General features: G+C 40.2%; 1 protein-coding gene across 3 annotated transcripts in view; it reads left to right on the top strand.

Moving 5' to 3' along the window:
* Window positions 1-22,440, top strand: part of rgs12b (regulator of G protein signaling 12b) — a 139,295-nt gene that overhangs the window by 5,860 nt on the left and 110,995 nt on the right. For 2 of the 3 annotated variants that reach the window (XM_057842719.1, XM_057842721.1), the window contains exons 2-4: window positions 8,831-10,092; window positions 11,887-12,120; window positions 13,737-14,687. In XM_057842719.1, coding sequence (XP_057698702.1) covers window positions 9,037-10,092; window positions 11,887-12,120; window positions 13,737-14,687 — 2,241 coding nt within the window. In that variant the 5' untranslated portion in view covers window positions 8,831-9,036. Of the gene's footprint in view, window positions 1-4,403; window positions 4,533-8,830; window positions 10,093-11,886; window positions 12,121-13,736; window positions 14,688-22,440 lie in introns of those variants that run through there. The other variant, XM_057842720.1, reaches the window with a different exon arrangement.

The raw sequence follows: 22,440 nt of genomic DNA, 5'->3' as shown, positions 1-22,440 counted from the left end.
TATCCAATAAATATTGTTCCACTTCACGATTGTGTCCCACTTGTTGTTGATTCTTGACAAAAAAATTAAATTTCATATCTTTATGTTTGAAGCCTGAAATGTGGCGAAAGGTTGCAAGATTCAAGGGGGCCGAATACTTTTGCAAGGCACTGTATATATCCGTCTTGTGTCTTTCCATTCCAACAATAATTTACAGAAAAATATGGCATATTTTATAGATGGTTTGAATTGCGATTAATTACGATTAATTAATTTTTAAGCTGTGATTAACTCGATTAAAAATTTTAATCGTTTGACAGCCCTATTTAATATTGATGATTTTGGCAAAAAAAGTTAAAAAAAAAAAAAAAAAAAAATAGCATATTTTCATCCAACTAATACAAAAAAGTATTTTCTAATACAAAAAAAGTTAACCTTCAATTAATTATATCAGCTATGCACTCAATACTTGGTCGGGAATCCTTCTGCAGAAATGACTGCTTCAATGCGGCGTGGCATGGAGGCAGTCAGCCTGTGGCACTGCTGAGGTGTTATGGAGGCCCAGGATGCTTCGATAGCGGCCTTAAGCTCATCCACAGTGTTGAGTCTGGTGTCTCTCAACTTCCTCTTCACAATATCCCACAGATTCTCTATGGGGTTCAGGTCAGGAGAGTTGGCAGGCCAATTGAGCACAGTAATGTCATGGTCAGTAAACCATTTAGCAGTGGTTTTGGCACTGTGAGCAGGTGCCAGGTTGTGCTGAAAAATGAAATCTTCATCTCCTTCTGGACAGCAGTCAGGTCGGCAGTCTTTCCCATGATTGCGGTTTTGAGAAATGAACCAGGCTGGGAGTTTTTACAAGCCTCAGGAATCTATCGCAGGGGTTTTGAGTTAATTCGTTGATTCAGGTGATTAGGTTAGTAGCTTCTTTAGAGTACCTTTTCATGATATGCTAATTTTTGTTTTTTCTGGACTTTTTTGCCAAAATCATCAATATTAAAACAATAAAAGGCTTGAACTACTTCAGTTGTGTGTAATGAATCTAAAATATATGAAAGTCTAATGTTTATCAGTACATTACAGAAAATAATGACCTTTATCACAATATGCTAATTTTTTGAGAAGGACCAGTATATTTGTGCACTTCTACCTAAGCAGGTATGTTTGTTAGGCTGTACAACTACAAACACCAAATTTCTATGTTTTTATTGTATGTTTCATCCGTGAAACTTTAATGTATTTGATTTCACTTTTTAAATTTGTTCTAAGATTCATAGCTCGTGATCAAAAGAACAAGATCCCAGATAAAAGTAGCCGAAATGAGTCACACAGTCCATTCCAGAAATTCAGTTGACTTCCAATTGTTTAGACTTTCTGAAGCAATCCAGAGTCGCCTTAGCAATTTCCATGAAGTTTTAATGGAGACTGTCATACAGTTGCACGCATAAGTTATCTGTTGTTGCTAATAACACAATTCAGTAGTCTGTCATCCTATTCAGCAACTGCTTGTGTGTTGAAGTTGCTTTACAAGCACAGCTGAGCTGAATTTATGGTGTACATTCCACTCTTCTTTTGTTATTCTCATACTGTATTATTCTGAGCAGCCATGACAGTGATGTGTGTCCATATAAATTACAAGTTTGCTTCGCAGTTCAATTGCCATCTTTGTTAGCATCATAAAAAAACAACAACACACACCCAAAAAACAAAAAAACAAAGCAAAACCTACTGTAATTTTCGGACTATAAGCCGCTACTTTTTTCCCTTTATTATGAATCCTGCGGCTATTTGTTGATTTACTTGGTTTAATAGGTAAAACTTTATTTGACAGTGGCGTCATAAGGCTGTCATAAAACCGTCATAATTATGACATGACATGATGACACTATCATGGGCATTACTGAATGCTTATGACTGAGGTCATTAAGTGTCAAACGGCAAATTATGTTACTAACTCAATTTATATCACGTTTGGATCTTTTACATCCATTCAAAAGTGAGATAATTTGCCGGATGACACTAAATCATCTGTTCTAAGTAGAGATGCGATCACGTCATTTTCAAAGTATCGAAATCGGCAATAAAATATCGGCCATGCCTTTTTTAATATATATATATATATATATTAGGGCTGTCAAACGATTAAAATTTTTAATCGAGTTAATTATAGCTTAAAAATTAATTAATCGTAATTAATCGCAATTAATCGCAATTCAAACCATCTATAAAATATGCCATATATTTCTGTAAATTATATATATATTCCGTAAAATAAATTGTTGGAATGGAAGACACAAGAGTGATGATATATACATTCAACATACGGTACATCAGGACTGTACTGGGCATTTCACTCTACTGTCATTTAAATCTGTCTATGCTGTCCTCACTCCGAAGCGTCTACTTTTTCCAAAGCTAGACAGCTAGTGAACGACGCCTTAATAATCAGACTTCTTTCTTTTTCATCTGATTTATTAATAAAATGGCCTCAAACCATTGTCCTCTTTAGACCGTCGTAAAACTACAAAAAAAAAAGTACACAAGCATTGCATTAGCAACAACGTTAGCTTAGCACGCTATACAGGTTCACTAAACAAAAAGCGTCTCATTCAAAAAATATAACATTTCGCTTACTAACATAATATGTACATTCTTTACAACAACCATACTTACGGACAAATCTTGTCCAAGGATCATATAAGCACAACATTACAACGTAGGCGTCAGCCCGAGACGTCGTGCAGCCATATTGAACTGGCAAGAAAACAATAAACCATGTCGCAAAGCGACCACAAGAGTTCGCTGTTAGACAGCACAAAAAGCCTTGCTGTAAAACTTACCAAAGGAGAATACTGTCTGAGCGGGACATGTGCGTTAATTGCGTCAAATATTTGAACGTGATTAATTAAAAAAATTAATTACCGCGCGTTAACGCGATAATTTTGACAGTCCTAATATATATATATTAATTAAATCGTTTTCTAATTGTATTTAACGTTACAGACATAATATGTTACACTCATCCAGAGTCTTTACTTTAGGCTTAAGGTAGGGTTTTCAAATGTATCCCGATTACGGCGGCAATTAATTTGTTAAAAAATGTATCACGTTAAATATTAATGTATGCGCTAGACGACCCTCTCCCTCATTGTCGCGCTCAATCTGTAATGACGCTGTTTTACCTATCTAGAGAGATAAAAGGCAGCGCAAAATAGGGATGTCCCGATACCAAAATTATGAGTTCGATACCGATACTTGACTAAATACCTCGATACCCGATACTAAACGATACCACGCAAAAAACCTAAAACATCAGGGAAAAAATACTGGAATAGAGAGGACAAAACTTGGAACTGAAAACTTCTTTTATTGAAGTTCACTCTGGTAGTAACATTTTTATTTTGAACAATGTTAAACTGTCACATCTCCAGTGTGACATCAGACCGCTAAATGGTGCTATTATCCTGGTTCCTACTTTTTTAGTTGTACTGAAAATGCTATAGGCAAATCTTAGATCACCTCATATAAGTAACAATAACTGTGTTCCAAAGTAAACTGTTCAAAGTTATAAACAACAACTGCTATGTTTTTTTTAAATAAAAATACTCTCTGTACTTGCAGCTCCTGAACTTTATGTAAAAATAAATAAAAATGTCTTCACAATTCACACATCAATAGAATGAACTGTACAAACTTGTTTTAAATAAAAAAATATTTTCACACAGCTATTTTTTTTAACAAAAAATAAAAGTACTGTACTTGGCTGCAGCTCCTGAGCTTTAGGTTCAACAACAAAAAAAAAGTGTTCACAAGAGATTAGAAAGGATGGGAGAAAATATTAAACATTACATTAAACATAAATCTAGCATTAATGATTAGATGTTAATGAAGCTTAAACCCAGGAGGATTATTAACCCACATAGGCTACAACACACACACGCGCGCGCGCACGCACACACACACACTACAGTTAATGTTTAGGCTACTAAAGTAGACTGGCTTGGGACTGGCAGTATAGTGGTGGTTTATGATGTGTGTATTTTTTCTAAACATTTAGGCGTTTTTGCCAATGAATTTGTATAACATTAATATAATTTGATTATTGAAAATATTAGGATGTTCATCAGAGTAGCCTACTGCATACCAAACGCTATGGCAAATGAGGGCCATAAATCTTTTACATGGCATGCAGTATTCTGATGTTGGCTAACCTTTTGATCTTTGATAGGCTACTTTACTTGACTCATATGCTCCTTGGTGGAGATTCCGTGTTCTGTGAGCACATTGCGTTTATTGCCTCGTGTTTCACTGACACACGAGTAGGTTATTGTGGGACAAATACTCGTTGGGACTTATTTGAAGGCATGTTGTGTGTTGTTATTGTTCACATTCGCTACCTGTCGTTCTTTGAATTCTTGGTACAAATCGGGATGGTTGTCCGCAAGATGTTTCGCCAAGTTGGATGTGTTGGAACCTTTCGCTTGTGTGGCGTTATGGCATCTTTTACACACGGGCTTTCATGTGTCCGCCGCGTTTCCTTCTTCGTCGGCACGGTAAGCGAAGTACCTCCATATTTCGCTACGTGCGTCTTCTTTCTCAACGAGCCTTGGCTGGTTTTGCAGCCCGCTAGTTGTAGGCTGTGGCTCTGTAGGAGCTGTCGTCATTTTTCCTCGTATCTTTCCCCGAGCTGAACTGCTGCTATGAGCTGCTGCTTTGCTGTGAGGGGCGAGGGGAGGGGTGGGGGAAGTCGGTCCGCCCACACAGGAGCAGAGCACAGTCAGAGCGAGTGAGTGCAGCGCTGCTGCTTCCTGCTGCCTGCTGCACAGCACACAACATTCTCCGACGCTCGAAACACATGACATTTTTTTTGTCGGTACTAAAATGAGGTAATATAGTACCGTTTTTTGAAAGCAGGTACCGCAATACTATACTGATACCGGTATATCGTACAACAGTAGCGCAAAATGAGTAGAGTAAATTTCGGCAGCCTTTGGAGCTATATTGTAATTGGCTAAAGCCTTGCAATCCCTCTCCCTATGATTAGAAATATCATGGGAAGCAATGTGGGGAAGCAAGGTGGCAATTGATCTTTGTCTTAACACATTAAGTTATTTCCCAACGCAGAGAAGATATATCAATTGGTAGCACGACGCACAGTCATGGGTGCACTTCCCATCATGCATTTGGGATGGCCACAGTATCATTTACTGAAAGCTCAACAAATGCACTAGATGACAATATTTAGTCACAATATACAAAGTCACAAGTCTTTCTATCCGTGGATCCCTCTCACAGAAAGAATGTTAATAATGTAAATGCCATCTTGGGGATTTATTGTCATAATAAACAAATACAGTACTTATGTACTGTATGTTGAATGTATATCTTCATCCGAGTTTTATTCATTTTTTTCTTAATGCATTGCCAAAATGTATATGATTGGAAAAAATTATCGGGAATGATTGGAATTGAATCGGGAGCAAAAAAAAGCAATCGGAACGGGAAATATCGGGATCGGCAGATACTCAAACTAAAATGATCGGGATCGGATCGGGAGCAAAAAAAAAAACATGATCGGAACAACTCTAGTTATAAGCATTCATTAATGCTCATGACAGTGTCATGTCATAATTATAATCATCTAATGACAGTCTTATGGCACCACTGTCAAATAAAGTGTTACCAAATACCATACTTGGCAATTAATGAAATGACTGGAACAGTAACTGAAGAAATAATTAGCATAGTGTTGAGATGGTTGCAGCTCAACGTTGCATTCGTAGGAAGAATTGACGGAGAATAAGTTGTCTTTTAGCCAAAACTTGGCATGTTTAATTTCCATCGACATGCGGATACATCCTCTCTCATTGCTGTCTTCACAGGCAATCCCACAAATCAAAGTCATCAAAGTCAAACAAGAAGAAGTAATAAAAGTAGCACTTTAGACAATTAAGTCCCATCCTGCCATCTTGTGGCGAAAAGTTAATATGTCAATAATAACAAGCAATAGGAGCATTATTTCCACATCAACTGAGGACACATTTATGAATACAAAACATTTCCTCCACCATTTCTCTCAACACCCCCACTTGTTCTCATGTTGATGGCCTTTTTAACAACCAAATGAACTTTTAAATTTCAAATTCCAAAAATAACACTGTAATACTTCTTCAATTTTAACTTTGTTACAGGTTTTGTCATGATATCAGCTATCATGTCATCCGTTGTCAATCAGGTAGCACTCCGCATCTTCTCTTTTTAGTGCGACTCCACTGCACCGGGTACCATCTCCCAACTCGACGCTGTGGTTCTCTGGTTTGAACGTCTCCTGGAATCTTTTGAACTTGGTCACGTTAGTGATGATACGTCGCTCCCGTGTCCACCATCAGGCCTTGTTCCCGGATGCTGTGTGTATCCTGCCGCCTGGTGTCGGGCTGTTCATCTCTCACCTTGAACACGAAGTCAGGATCTCCATCTTCAGCAATTTTTCTCGCTCCGTCCGGTTTGTCCTTGCATCTACAAGTGGTGTCTTTGTGCGTGTCCGTTTTGCACTGACTACACCATGTCTTTTGTCGACATGATTTTGCACTGTGGCCTTTGATCCCACATTTGAAGCACACCAACTCTGTGTCGTCTTTGATCCGGTCACGAGCGTTTGCTTTTGTGGCTTGCTTTGAAGCTCTTGCTTGAGTCCTCATCACTCCATCGCCCGATCCCGCTGCATCCAACCCCTCCGCCTCCTCAAAATCTCGGAGCCTGGTTCCGAATTCTGCAAATGTCATGTTCCCATCAGCATGCGCCACATGAACTGCAAATGGCCTGCAACTTTCTGGCAGCCCCCTCAAGACCATTGCAATAAGTAGACCATCTGCCACTGTTTCACCTGCATTTCGCAATGCTGCGATGGCGGTCCCAGCTCCCACCATGCAGTCCACCATGCTTTCCTCGGTTCCCCCCGAAGAGATGTTAGCATGGTGCACAAATCTATAATCCTGGGTTTTCCCTTCCCAGCATAATATTCTCTTAATATTTTCAGAGCTTTTCTTCCGTCATTTGGCGTATCTGTCATTATTAATGAAAGGCTTTTATCATCAAGAAGTTGTATCATTTCAGCATACGCGTCCGCATTTTCATTTCATCATTTTCTGTCTCTGCTTCAGTGATTGGTCCTACCAGCACTGTCTTCTTTAGCCCGATTAGATGAAAATGTCCCAACATTTTAGTTTCCCAGAGTTCATATTTAGCTTCATCTCCGTCAAATGCCAGTCGAGGTAACCTACTTGTTCCTCGTGGATCCATGTTGCTTGTTAGCTTTTTCCACTAATCAGCAGTCCGTGAGCACGCTGTCCTTCGCGACCTTCTACACGGTGGAAACTGACTTTACCTTCGAATGACTCCTGGACCCATTACCCGTTGAGATGGTTGCAGCTCAACGTTGCATTCGTAGGAAGAATTGACGGAGAATAAGTTGTCTTTTAGCCAAAACTTGGCATGTTTAATTTCCATCGACATGCGGATACATCCTCTCTCATTGCTGTCTTCACAGGCAATCCCACAAATCAAAGTCATCAAAGTCAAACAAGAAGAAGTAATAAAAGTAGCACTTTAGACAATTAAGTCCCATCCTGCCATCTTGTGGCGAAAAGTTAATATGTCAATAATAACAAGCAATAGGAGCATTATTTCCACATCAACTGAGGACACATTTATGAATACAAAACATTTCCTCCACCATTTCTCTCAACACATAGAACAGGAATTTTTATTTTTATTTACATCTGTAGTGCTGCAATGCATGCTTGGAGGCATGTTGGACAACCAACAGTGTTGACACCAGGTGGCAGCAGAGGTTGACTGTCTCACCCAAGGGAGCATTGATGGCCAAATGAAGCTTCTTGAAGCAATGAAGCTTTGCAGCCAATTGGTTTAAGGCATCATGGTTGTTCATTTTGTTTTATCACAGTCATATGATGCTGTTGTCAAATAAAGTGTTACCGGTTAATATCTTTTGGTGTAAATATCCCATAAAACGGTGAGGACAGCTGCGGCTTTTCGTCCAGTGCGGCTTATCTATAAACAAATGCCGTTTTCGTGTCAAATTTGGTGGGTGGCGGCTTATGGTCAGGTGCGCCTTACAGTCTGAAAATTACGGCAATTCTCTGTGTAACTCCACAAAGCTGAAAAGTTCTGACCAAGGCTGGAGAGTATTGACAGGCGGACCTCTGCTCCCGATCCCATGCTGAAAAATCTACATTTTTACAAGAGCAAGCTTTATAAAAATGAGTTTAAAGTCCTGCATGTGCACTTTGCTCAGGTCAGTCACAGATCTCATGTTTGTGGCAATGTACCTCCACAAAGCTGTAAAATTCCGGCTGAAACTGAAGGGTATTGACAGGGGGACCTCTGCTCCTTCTCCCATGCTGAAAAACTGCATTATTAGTATAGCAATCGTTATAAAAAGGATTCTTCATTTGTTATTATCATATTGTATTATTCTGAGCAGCCATGACAGTGTCCATATAAATTACAAGTTTTTTTCCCAGTTCAATTATCATCTTTATTGGCATCATAAAACACATACACAAAAAAAAGCAAAGCAAAACCTAATTCTTACAAAATATGCAGAAATCTGATGCCATGCACATCAGTTCGAATTCTTGATTTTTCTGTGACCTTGAAAGGATATTTTTTGTGGATTCTGCACAAATGTTATGACTGCAGGGACGTTCTATTTGTACTGCAAGGCCTTGTAGTCATATGTTTTTGTCACCATCTTGGATTTTAGCAAGTTCTTGGTCAATAAAGAGACCCAGCAAATGTGAGCTAAAATATTGTCTTGTCCTTTCTGCAGGTAAATTGTGAACTGGAAAGTACCATCATGATGGGTGGCTCTACTTTAGTACGGCTGTGCCAGAGCTGAGTCCAAACTTTCACCCCTCTGCTGTATTTGCCACTCCATGGTAGAGCTTTCTGACAAGAAGACTGAGGTTGGCCGCTCCAGCTTGGCATTGACTGAAATGTTCTAAACAAATAGGTGTGAGAAAATCCTCTGGCACGATGTTCAAGCAAGTGGATACATCATCAAGAAGACGTCCTCATGGTGGCAATGAGGTTAACCGGCCTCAATCTCCTCCACCTCGCTCTGGCCAACAGAGGCGAATCCGGGTTGTTGAGGTGGCGCGAGGGAGGACGGGTTATGGTTTTACACTCTCGGGACAAAGTCCTTGTGTGCTTAGCTGCATCCTAAAAGGCAGCCCGGCAGATTATGTAAGCTTGCGTTCAGGAGATCACATCCTGTCAGTCAACGACATCAATGTCTCCAAGGCATCCCATGAGGATGTGGTCAAACTAATTGGACGCTGCACTGGCGTCTTGAAGCTGGTAATTGGTGAAGTAGAACGTCACAGGCGACATCATCACCAGCAACGTAGTGCTGGCAGCCGTCACCATAGCACCAGCACTATGGCCGCATCTTATTTGGACTCATGCTCCAGTGACGACGAGTTGGACGGCCTTTACGACAGTAGTGTCAACAACAATAACAACAGCAGGACCAACAGTGGCGCTCGTGGGGGCTGGATAAGACCCAAAATGGATTCAAAGCAGCTCGGCATCAACCGAGCTGAGCGGGTCGTCGCAGAGCTGCAGTCGGGAGGAATTTTTAATATGATCTTTGAGAATTCTAGCCACTCATCAAGTAGCTCCGACAAGGACAGACCAGGACACACATCATCTTCCAAACAACGTCCCTTGTCTGATCCAGAATATCCCCCATGTCGAAACACCTCCCGCTCCCAGAGCAACCCAGTCCTTCTCTCTGAGGAGGAGTTGGCCCAAGTTCTAAGCGATGACTCGGTTTTCCTGGATTCTGGTTTTCGACATCTCCACCTTCACCACCACCCAGAACAAGACATGGATGTTGGTAATGGGCGGGACTTGGTTCTAGATCCAAATCAGGATATCGTCAATGTGGGCATGATTGTTGGCTACCTGGGCTCCATTGAGCTGGCCTCTACCGGCACCAGCCTCGAGAGTGACAGCCTGCAAGCCATTAGAGGATGCATGAGACGCCTCAGAGCAGAGCAAAAGATCCACTCCCTGGTCCTCATGAAGGTTAGCTTGAATATTTATCATTAAACAATATATTCAATATTGTATTGTTGGCATATAGATTTGAAGGGGAAAAAACAGGTTTTAATTGTCCTTTAGAGTGAACTTTATTACAGGGTATACGGACAATATACATTTTTTAATGGTTTCACTTCCCCACACACTTTAGGCACATTCACGTAACAGGTTATAGAATAGTTAAAGTATTCCTACTGTCCCTCTTGTTAGCTCTGTTCTCTAAATAAGAAGCACAGAAGGCTTGCTTTAAGCAAATGGTTCTTAACCTTGCTAAAGGTACAGAACCCCGTAAGTTTCACACGTCCATTGACCAAACCCTTTGGAATTGGAAAAATCTTTTTTTTAATTTCAAATTCAAAATCAATATATGTAAGCTAGCAAGCTAAAACCCAAGTGAATTTCCATTCAAATTTTTTCTCATTTTGACCGCATGTTTTTAAACAGGCCAAAATGTGTGTTTTTATCTTTATGCCTTCAGCATCATCAGACCACTAAACCAAGACTGAGTGGCCCAATGCACGTACCTCATAATTTTTCATTCAAATTAGGAGGAATATATCTTGTTTTGTTCAACATTAAACCTGCTTTGTTGCATTAACCTTAACCGTGCAGTTTCTGTCATGTTTACATCTCAAATGATATCAAATGTAATGAAAAACCCTGCACAAAATGATGATCAAATTTGTGGTCTTTATGTTAAACAAAAAGACACACATGAATCTTCTCACAAATCCAGTAAACAGTGTAAATTTACAACAAATTTTGCCTTTTGATTCACTTTTCACTTTGGAAAATGAAATTAAACATGATTCATTTCACACTTTCTATTTTTGTTTTCATGTCAACATTCTCATTGTATCACAACCTTCCTCACATACTATTTTGGTTGCGTAAAATGTGGCGCGAATGTTGATTTAAAACAAAAAAAAAATAATGTAAAAGCAGTGCATGTTACATGTAGGTCTGTTGTACATCCGCCTACCAAGTGAGAGTCAACCTTCCACTGAGCAGACTAGTTTATCTAGGTTGAAAGACTTGGGATAAAGCATGTAAATTGGGGACTAAACCAGTCGAAAACCTGGTCTAAAATGCCACTTTGCCTAGATTCAGTCAGAGTCCAAAAATACGGCCCTGCGTGTCTTAACCTTCACTGAAACCCTTAGACTGACTCACAGAACCCAGGTTAAGAACCACTGCTTAAAGCTATTTTTCTCTCTTTGTTGAAGCTTACAGTCCAACTGACACTATAAATCAGGGGTGCTCAAGTCCAGTCCTCGAGAGGCCCTATCCAGCTCGTTTTCCATTTTTCCCTCCTCCAACACACCTGACTCAAATAATCAGGATCATTATCAGTCTCCTGCAGAGCTTGCTGATGAGCTGATCATTTGATTCAGGTGTGTTCAAGGGGGGAGACATGGAAAACAAGCTGGATAGGGGCTCTCGAGGACCGGACTTGGGCACCTCTGCTATAAATAGAAGATACTTACACACTGCATATTTAAACACAAAAATGTTTACCCAAACCATATTATTTAATCTGAGTAAAGCCTTAACTTCTAGATAATTTATAATCTGACATAATTTATAGTAATGATAAACGTTCAAACAACTACTTGCTTCAATACATACAAACAATAAATATTAAAACATTAGGGTGTGAAAAATGGATCGTGATGTAATGCTGTATTTTCTTGGACTGTATGTCTGTATCTTTTATTGAATTTAAAAAGCACACTTTCCTTTTTTTTTTTTTTTTTTTTTTTTTTTTTTTTTTGCTAGGTCATGCATGACAGTGTGCGCCTGTGTGGTGACAAAGGGCAGATCCTTGCCACGTATCCTGCAGAAAAACTTGCGTTCAGTGCCTGTTGTCCTGATGACCGAAGATTCTTTGGACTGGTCACAATGCAGGCCACAGATGAAGACTTTCACATCAGCAGGGGACGATACGAAGAAGGAGGCTTGAGGACCTCTTGCCACGTATTCATTGTGGATCCTGACCTGTGCCACCACCAGGTGTGAGAAGAGACAGAGCTTGAATATTTTGGATAGCTCTGTACTATGTATTTACCAATAATATCCAATTTATTTATTTATTTTTTATCCCAGCTAACTTTAGACCCCAATCACCAACGTCACACAATCACGTGATCGCTGTATTGTGCTGCCATATTGTCCGTCATTGTGTGTCGTATTGTCAGTGATCGTAGTTTGTAAAGGTGGATTCACTTGCAAATTATGGAAACCCCGGTGCTTTCAGATGTAGGAAACTCATTGGATGAGTTGCATAAAAGCCATTATTTGGAAAAGCTTCGGTCGATCCAGTCGTCAGATCCATATCTGATGCCCAAACTGATGTTTCCTCCCTTCTGGTCCTGTCCCGTGCGTCAGAGCTCGTCCTGAGACCACAAAATTTCCAATCATACTCCAGTTTATGTCACGATGAGGAGTCGGGTACCCAAAATCGGCACCGGCCCGAATATAAGCCGACATTTGGTCAGCTGAGCGTCACCGTTGTCACGATTGTAAAATGAAATTTGATCGACAACGGGCCGGTGTATGCCGAAAAATAGCTGCCCCGCGTGAAATGTTCCCCCTGCCGGAAGCGCTTATTTATAACGCTTTATTGACGTGAAAACATCAAATGTTTTCATGGACGCATTACAGTAATGGATTTACGACTGTAAGATCAGTTTTAAATAATTAAATTACACAAAATATTAGTAATGTATTTTAGTAACAAATCGTGGACTGGGCCACATAACCATCTTTGATCAGAAATGTATTAGTCTACAGGTTTTCACGACCATATCCCAATGACAATCACACAGGTATAACATTTATTTCTATTTTTATTCAAGCAGGGTAAAATAATACATATTCACGGTACAAGAAAATCGTTTCCGTGTGGGCGCTGCCGTCAGGGGGGACATTTCACGCAGGGCGGCTGTTTTTCGGCACAACACCTGTTGTTGCGCTCACCTTCTTGCTGTGGCGACGAGCTTCGTAGTCTCCGTCTGATGAGGTCTGCGATCGTGTTGGCATCATATTGATGTTTTCGCCGCTGTCGACACAAACGCATCATGGACCGAGATAAACAAACCATGCTGCTTTCGAGATTTGCCCTTTTAACAATGGGCACACAACAACTACTAAAATGACCGTTTATTTTCTCTTTTACTGCAACCAACCGCCACACATCCCTTCACCATTTTGATTAATCAATGTTAACGATTGTCAGGAAGGTTTTTGGGTTCGTTTACTAGGTGGTGATTCCTTAGACAAGCAGAAAAACACGCAGTAATAGGAGGAATGTACGTAGCGGTAATATGTAAACACAATGAGCTGACGGACAATATGGCAGCACAAGTCAGGAGGGCGGAGTTGTGACGTCACGTGATTGGCGTCTATAGGCATTTGGTGGGGTACACCATGCATTTCTTAACAAAACTTTATAGTATTATTCATTGCTGTTGACCATCTGCATTCATTTACTAAATGTGGCCTTAATTTACCTTTAATGATATAGACCATTAAACATCACAGTAATTATGTTTAAAAAACTTGTAAAAGTTGTGTAAGAAAATGCAGTATTTTGGCGATAGCTTCAACTGTTTTCTTGTCTTCCTCAGGTGCATTTGGGAGTGGCCAGGAGGTTTGGCTTTGAATGTACCCCTGACCAAGACACAGGAGGATGCCTGGAATTCCCACCCACTTCTCAGTCTCTCCTCCATTTCGTGTCTGTACTTTACCGGGACATGGGAGACAACATCGAGGGGGTACGCGTCCGAGCCTTTCCCGATCCAGATAACGATGCCCAGCAGAACCACAGCACCAGCAGTAATAGTGATAGTGGCATTGGTAACTTTTTACCTGAAGAGAAGAGCAACAGAGTGCTCCTGGTTGACCTCGGAGGGCCTCCTAACCACAATCATGTCTCTGGGCCGCGCCACTGGGACAGCCCACCTTCCTCACAGCAGGGTTGGAGCCCCACCCTTGGAGCTACTGCCTCCCACCCGCCTCCTCCTCCGCCCGCTATAAGGAGTAGCCACTACCGCCATGAATCATACCTGGCTGACCTCCCTCATCCTCTTCCACTGACGCACAGTGACGTAGCAGCTCGACACGGTCGAGGGGTCCAGCCGCACCATTACTCGCAGGGAAAGTGGGTAGGAGCTGCCGGGGGCGGAGACAAGAGAGGGGCTGGAGGAGGGGCGGAGTCTCAGCGTTGGCTTCCAGTCCATGTGCTGAGAGACTGGCATCAGCAACACCACCACCTCCACGGCCTGAGCAGCGATCAGGAGTCATACGCCGAATCCACGGACGGGTGGTCGTCAGCTAATTGCAGCACCCTGCCTCCGCCCATGAATAAGATCCCCGCTGACCGTTACCGGGCACCGCTGGTCCGCGGAGACCACCTGCCGCCACCTGGGGGGACCCAGCCTCCACCTCCTTCCCATGTTCAGACCAACAGCCAACGGATGACTGCTCAGAAAGATGAGTGGGCAAAGAAAGTGTTTGGTGCTGGAGATAGGAGTGAAACAGAAAAGAAGCGTGGTGGTTCAAAAGATGCAGAGAAAAAGGTAAAAACCAATCATTAAAACACATTTCCCATGAATGCCTTTTGTTGCTTGTTACTTTTTCAACTGAATGTATTCTATCTATCCACAACTTGATGCACCACTGTGTCCTAACTATGTGCTGAGAAGCCTTAACAGCAGGTACTGTAGTCACATTGAGCTGCTGCGGAAATACTGACTAGAGTCTGTCCAAGGGCACTTTATTGGTGTTATAAATCTATCCGTGTTCATGCCAATGCTCCCTGTAGCTCCTTCTGTCTTCTATTTAACTCTATTGCTCTCTGACTAAGGTGCTTTTCTCACTGACATGTGAAACTTTCCATTTGTGTGAAAGTTTCCTAACCTGTTTGGACTCTCACCAAACATCTCTGTACCATCTTGGAAAATGGGAGCACAGAACTTGACCATCCACTAGTTTGATAAGTTATTCATTCTCCTCTTCTAGTATCAGATCACACCAGCTAGACATATGTCTCGACCTGAAAACCACCTGTTTCACACTGTAATGAGTACAACTGGAGTGTGTTTCAGACTAGTGTTACATAAAAAAATTGCAAGCAGGCTACTTTTGAAGTGAATGTACAAGACAACTGACATTTTTTTTATTAACATAAAAAGAAGCAGGACACACGGTTGGCGGTACACCATTTGCATTACACAAAAAGTGTGTGTAATGTCAACTTTGCAACATACAGTTCTTAAAGTAAGCATTCGTTAATAATGTTTTAGCATTTTGGAGTGAATGAACTTGATGCAGTAAAATAACAACAACAAAAAAAGTACAATTTATGTCACATTCAATGTTGGCATTTTCCTTAAGAACTCATCAGTCACAACTAGGGATGCCCCGATCCAATCACGTGATCGGAAATCAGGCTGATCGCGCCATTTTTCAGAGATTCGTATCGGGTGTAAAGCAGGGGCGGACTGGAACTAAAAAGCAGCCCTGGACTTTGACTCAGCCCAGCCCACAAGAATCGCTGTACGAAGGGAAACACAGACCCTCTAGCGGGGTCCGGGGGCATGCCCTCCCTGGGAGAATTTTTTTTTTCTATTGTATTGGAAAATGCATCAGTTTCGTGCACTTCGAGAGAAAAATGAAGCGGTTATGAAGAACTACACATTGCATTATTATACATTTTAACTTGAATACTCACTGAGAAATTAACAATTTCAATTTAATTTTAAGACAAATCCTGTATACATAACCGTCATTGGAAACTATTAACCAGAAAACAAAACGATATATAAATGATTAAAAATATATATCATATAAATTGAACTACCATTCATTTTATTAATATTTTGTTATATTTCTTCTGAACTAATATTACTGCTGTGTGTTCATATGTTGTTTTACAGCTAAAATATTTTTTCTTAGGAGAGGGATAGTAGGACTAGCATACTGTAACTTGACACGATTGCAAACGGGGACATGGACTAGCTGGCACTTACCCTTTAATTCCCTTTTATTTAATTTAAAATGAATCTACCTGGTGGATAACAATTGCCAATATACCTAGCAAGTAACCCTATTCATCTACTAACTTGCCCTGCGCTTGTCTGGGGAACTTCCAACAGCTTATCATTACCCTCTCCCTCGTCTGTTGTCTCTATGCACCGGCTGCACGTGAGAGCGGCTGCCCTCCCACTCTCACCATCGCAAGGGGCTGGGCTGTTGCTAGCCGGCGTGGCCATTGCAGCCAGACTGCTGCTTGCGGACATGTGTGTCAACTTGTGATATTTCGATGTTTCGCTCTCGAGTTTCTTCACTTTTTTCTCTCTAACCTTCTTCGCGCCACCCTTCTCTTTTCTTTTTTTGCCACCACAATCCATAATGTTAATCCACGCTCGTCGCTATTTTGCTTCCACAAGGAGTAGGCTACTCTGTGCTTTCTTCATTCTTCTCCTATCAGATTGGCGGTTAACAGCCAGGCGCATTGCTGCCACCTGTCGGATTGGATGCGAACTGTAGATAATCATAGAGGATACGAGGGATAAAAACAGTGATGTATGTATGGCGGCCCTCTGGACGACTGGCGGCCGTTCTGTGATCCTCCAGAAGCTACAGATTACCAGTCCGGCCCTGGTGTAAAGATAGGGTTTTTGATGAAAAGAATATATTTGTTTTTCTGCTTCATGCTCGTATGGCCTCTCACCATCCCTCCTTATAAGCAGTACTTAAACTTAACGATGATTGACAGGTTTGTAGCTTTGATCTTGCCAGCAAAGCCTCAGTAGCTCTCCAATCAAAGTCACAAATGGGTTAATCATCGTTTAGCTTGTTACACGAACGGTAGCCCAGTCTGGCAACTCATCGTGTAAGTGAGAAGCTGTTCTCGGCAGCGTGAGTGAATTTGAGTGGACTCCTCTAAATGATATGGATGTTCTGAAAGGTGATTAAAAATATGGTGTTAAAGGTGATGCAATGAAAAATATGGGTGTGTCTACAATTTGTGCTGGTGCAGCTTAAGAAAAAAGTTAAGTGCACCATTGCAACCAAAGGCGTACCGCACGCTACACGTCACTTCAGCTCATTAATATTCATGACGTTAGCAACTGTTGCTAAGGGAGGACATGCTACAGTTTGTCCCCAACAGTAAATGAATGGAAATAGTGTACGAAGGAGATGTTTACAGAGCTAAACCTACCAATTCTGTCCAAAAATGATGTCCCTGGTGCCAAATTAACTGGCAAAGATGTGGAAGAACACACAAATGTTCAGTAAAAAAAAGAAAAAGAGCCGAGCTGATCCACACCTTTTTCCGTACGCCACCGACAATGACGTTCTCCTGTTTCAACAAGCTATCCTTTCCCCTATATGCCCTGTCTTTCTTATATATTATATCCTCTGGTTGTCTAACGTTTTTGACTGTTCTTGGGGAAATTTATATTGTTAGTTTTGTGTAGCGATCGCAAATTGTACTCAGTGACAGCCAACGAACACTTTTAATTCTTTTCATCAATAACAGATCTTAATTTTATTAATTTATTTACACTTACCCCTTACTAAAGTTGTTTCTTTACAACAGAAAAGGTAACAACGGCGGCAGTCAGGTACCACTTTAATATTTTTCGGGTCATTCACTGTGAGACAGAAGCACCACGGCAAAACGCCACGCTAAAAAATAAGTAAAAAATTCAAAATGGTTTACCTTTTTGGGTGACGCTGTGGCAGGCAATGGGTCGGGATTGTCATTTGTAGGTGAATGACTTCACCTTGCTGGCGTTAAACTGGTCTTTTGGACGTCTGCACAAGCTGATCCATTGTTCACATTTTTTCCTTTGAGTCTTTGGTTTCGGGAAACGTATGAAGAAAACATCTTTCATATGTGGACGGTCGTAATGTCTAGAGTCGTTTCTAATTTGATCGGCATGTTCGTTTTTGAAAGATTACCAGAGAAAACTAGCGGAAATATAATGGTTTGTATGCGATGGTGTGTCTGTAACGTCAGACTTCCACTTTATGATGCAACGTCATGGTCTAAAAATAGCATTCGTGCAGTACGCTATTGAAAAAGTAAGTGTAGCCTTGGCAATATATATCGCAATTTTAAATTTTTCCAATATCATTCCGGCCTATCCCAAACAGCGCTAGTTATCTGGTGAAAAGTCTTCTAATTTTAATGTATTGCAATCCCCCCCAAAAATCGCAATGATGGTTTTTTTTCCGGGCCTAATAAATATACGGGCCATATACCTATACAGTACATTCACTTCTAAAGCGCTAAAAAGTAACAAAATAATCCAGAAATACAATGGCTTTACCAAAAGATACAAAAAGATATACATTTTTTTAGGGGTGTGACAAAATATCGAAATGGTGATATATCGTGATACTTTGTTTCCCAAAAGGTTATCGATATGCTCCTGCCAAGAATCGAGATATCGTTTTAAAAAGGTGTCAATGTCTTGAAAAAAAATTAAAAAGGAACCAACAAGTTGCTACCAAAATCTGCCATCATAATAGTGTCTCAGTTAACTCTAGGGGTACATTGACGGTGCTCGACACCCCATTCCATTTAGACTGGGAACGTTCGTTCATTCGAAACCAGAGCATTCACAGTCATTCTGTCCGATTTTCAGGGCATTTAATGGTCACTTGCTGTTCATTTTAGGGCATTTACAGGTCATTTCCTGTTTAATTTGAGTCACTGCCTCTTCGTTTGGGTATTTTATGGGTCACTTCCTTCCAAAATCAACAGGAAGTAACTGAAAATCAACAGGTAAATGACCTTAAATGGCCCAAAATTACCTCATTGCCTGGCGTTGGCTGCCACTGACAGCCATAGTTCAATCTGTTTGAAGTGGGAGGGATGGCAGCGAATGAACAAATGTTCATTTGCTGCCACCCTCACAGTTCAAATGGATTGGACGTCTACAAGTGATAAACTCATTCCAATTTACAGCAGAAGCTTGTTTTTCTGTTTATTAGTTGTTTGTAGAATATCCTTTAATGATTTCCTGAGCAATGTATCGATAATCGTTGTATCGCCATATTGTCAGATCATCGTTATCGTGAGCTTTGTATCTCAAATTGTATCGTATCGTGAGGTACCAAGAGGTTCCCACTCCTACATTTTATACTCTGCAACACACCCCGGGAAAAGCAGAAGAGGAAGTACTTTAAAAACTTAAGTACAGCACTGTAACATGTTTTGAACTTTTGTTCGAATAAAACCAAAAAAAAAAAAAAAAAAAAAACAACCATTTTTTCCCCCCGGTATCGGATTGGGACTCACTATCAGCAGATTCTCAAAATCAGGTGACTAGGACTCGGGTGCATAAATATGTGATCGGGACATCCCTAGTCACAACAATTACCAGTAATATACTGTAGCTTCCAAAGTGCTAAAGGCATTTAATACATGGATCTCGTTGAAAATAATGCTCACTTTTGATTGACACAATTGTATTTTTTTCCTCATGTGTATATTCCTGGATTAATTGGATTTGTGATAATTATTCACAAGGGCACACACTGACACCACTTTTATCATCGTGTGGAAACCTTGCAAAACAAACCGAAAAGGTTTGAAGGGAACCGTAAACATTACATCAATGACGGAAGCAAGCCATTTCAAATGTCATCACTTTACATCAGGGGTGTCCAAACGTTTTGCAAAGGGGGCCAGATTTGGTGTGGTAAAAATGTTGGGGGCCGGCCTTGGCTGAGGTTCTTTACGTACAACAACAATGTATTTAAACAAATTTTAGCAAGCCATTCTGTTTCACATTTGCTTTTTTATCATAATTTCAACAATCTTAATCATGTGTTTTGGTTCATTTGAAACATGCATATCACAAGCACTTGAATATTCACTTAACTTTTTTTTCTTGAACAAACTAGCTTCAAGTTGCTTCAATTTCTCGTAGCGTTCTTTCCCTGCAATCTTTTCGTACATGTCACCTGTCTCATTTGGTAATGTCGCTTGACATTGAACTCTTTAACAGCCACTCTCTTCTGGCAAATGAGGCATACACAGTTTGCGTAATTCAGTAAAGAAATACCGTATTGGCCCGAATATAAGACGGCCCTCATTATAAGACGACCCCATCTTTTTCAAGACTTAAGTTTGACAAAAAGACTTTTTGAACACCAAATTAATTTTTATACAGAAAATAATTACAGTACATCTGAAACAAATGATTATAACAATATATTTGAGAGAAAAAGCATGTTATTTTGCCTCAAATTTTAATATCTGAACATTTAAATAAGTAAACTAAAGTGCAATCACATTCGTAAATGAATGGCTTCTGGTTTTCGAAATGTAAATAAAATAGGGCTGTCAAAATTATTACGTTAATGGGCGGTAATTCATTTTTTAAATAAATCACGTTAAAATATTTGACGCAATTAACGCACATGCCCCGCTCAGACAGATTTAAATGACAGTACAGTGAAATGCCCACTTGTTAATTGTGTTTTATGGCGTTTTGCCGCCCTCTGCTGGCGCTTGGGTGCGACTGATTTTATAGGCTTCAGCACCCATGAGCATCGTGTAAGTAATTATTGACATCAACAATGGCGGGCTACTAGCTTACTTTTTGATTGAAAATTTTACAAATTTTATTAAAACGAAAACATTAAGAGGGGTTTTAATATAAAATTTATATAACTTGTACTAACATTTATCTTTTAAGAACTACTAGTCTTTCTATCCATGGATCGCTTAAACAGAATGTTAATAATGTTAATGCCATCTTGTTGATTTATTGTTATAATAAACAAATACAGTCCTTATGTACGGTATGTTGAATGTATATATCCATCTTGTGTCTTATCTTTCCATTCCAACAATAATTTACAGAAAAATATGGCATATTTTATAGACGGTTTGAATTGCGATTAATTGCGATTAATTAATTTTTAAGCTGTAATTAACTCGATTAAAAATTTTAATCGTTTGACAGCCCTAAAATAAACCAATCTATTGTGATAAAACAACAAAATTGCAATAACTGCATTAAGCATCAAAGTGAAGTCTAACTATAACTGTAGTCTTGAAACGAATCTGAATAAGGAAAAACATTGCAATAAAATAATGCAAACTGGTTAAACTTGAGAGTAGCTGAGATCTGTCATGACAGAACATCGCTTCAATGATATCTGACGCCACCTAGCGTCGTGAATGGGTATAATGTCTAGACCGTGAATGTAAGACGACCCCCACTTTTTCAGTCTTATTTCAATGCAAAAAACACCGTCTTATATTCGGGCCAATACGGTGGTCCAATTTCCACCTACCCTTGAAGCGCCGGCCCTCACAGTCAACTTTCCTTTTTGTGTTTATTGTTGCCATTTTAGAAAATTGGCGGTAAAGCGTCACACGGAGTGATGTCACTCAGAGTGCTGCTCCCCTCTAGTTGGTAAATGAGGAACAGCATTTAGTGTAAGCTACTTCATATGCTGCTCAATTTATTAAGTCTATGTGCGGGCCAGACATTATGGGTTTTATGACAGAGGCTGCGGGCTGGATGAAATTTGACCACGGGCTGCATTTGGCCCCCGGGCCGGACTTTGAACATGTCTGCTTTATATTATTCATTAATATAAAACTACAACATCCACTTGTGTAAATTCACCAAATTTAGACGCATGAGATTTTGGTTAGTGATATGAAAGGTAAAATATATAAATAACTCTGCACTGATACTTGAACAAGCATGTTTCTTCCTCCTTGTCCCAGGGACCCCTTGTTACAATCAGAGGAAGTGCTTCAAGGCCTTGGGGGATGATGGTTAGACAGAGATCCTCCAGACGGTCACAGGAAGATGGACAATGACTTTTAGATCAATGTCCTTCTTGCGGAGAGTAGTCACATTTATTTATTGATTTTTTTTTTAACAACCGTAAAGTAACTAGTTGTGATTTACTCTTCAATACCACATGGTGGCACTGCTTCCTTATCTTAAAGGTGTGACCATTTGAAATATTATTGTCATGTCACAGAGTATAACATTTTGTGCCATATCTTTCTGCACCATTAGCACCTTTATAATCCAGTTGTACCTTAACCCTTGTGTTTATGTGTGTGTTTTAGTCAGACAGATCAGTTTCATGAATAGGCCTACAAACTAACTATGATACCACCTTCCCTCCTAAATTTGGAACCTTTAGCTGAGATTATGAGACAAATAAATTTCCAGAAACATACTACGGATCTGATGTTAACGCTACACTCACTGGCATTCTGCGTGGTAGTCACATCTTGGTTTTCATTTAATCATTAGTCGGAGGGGATAATTACGC

This window comes from Corythoichthys intestinalis, chromosome 8 (genome assembly GCF_030265065.1).
Source record: "Corythoichthys intestinalis isolate RoL2023-P3 chromosome 8, ASM3026506v1, whole genome shotgun sequence".
Taxonomy (NCBI): domain Eukaryota; kingdom Metazoa; phylum Chordata; class Actinopteri; order Syngnathiformes; family Syngnathidae; genus Corythoichthys; species Corythoichthys intestinalis.
This window is presented reverse-complemented; position numbering and strand designations above follow the sequence as displayed.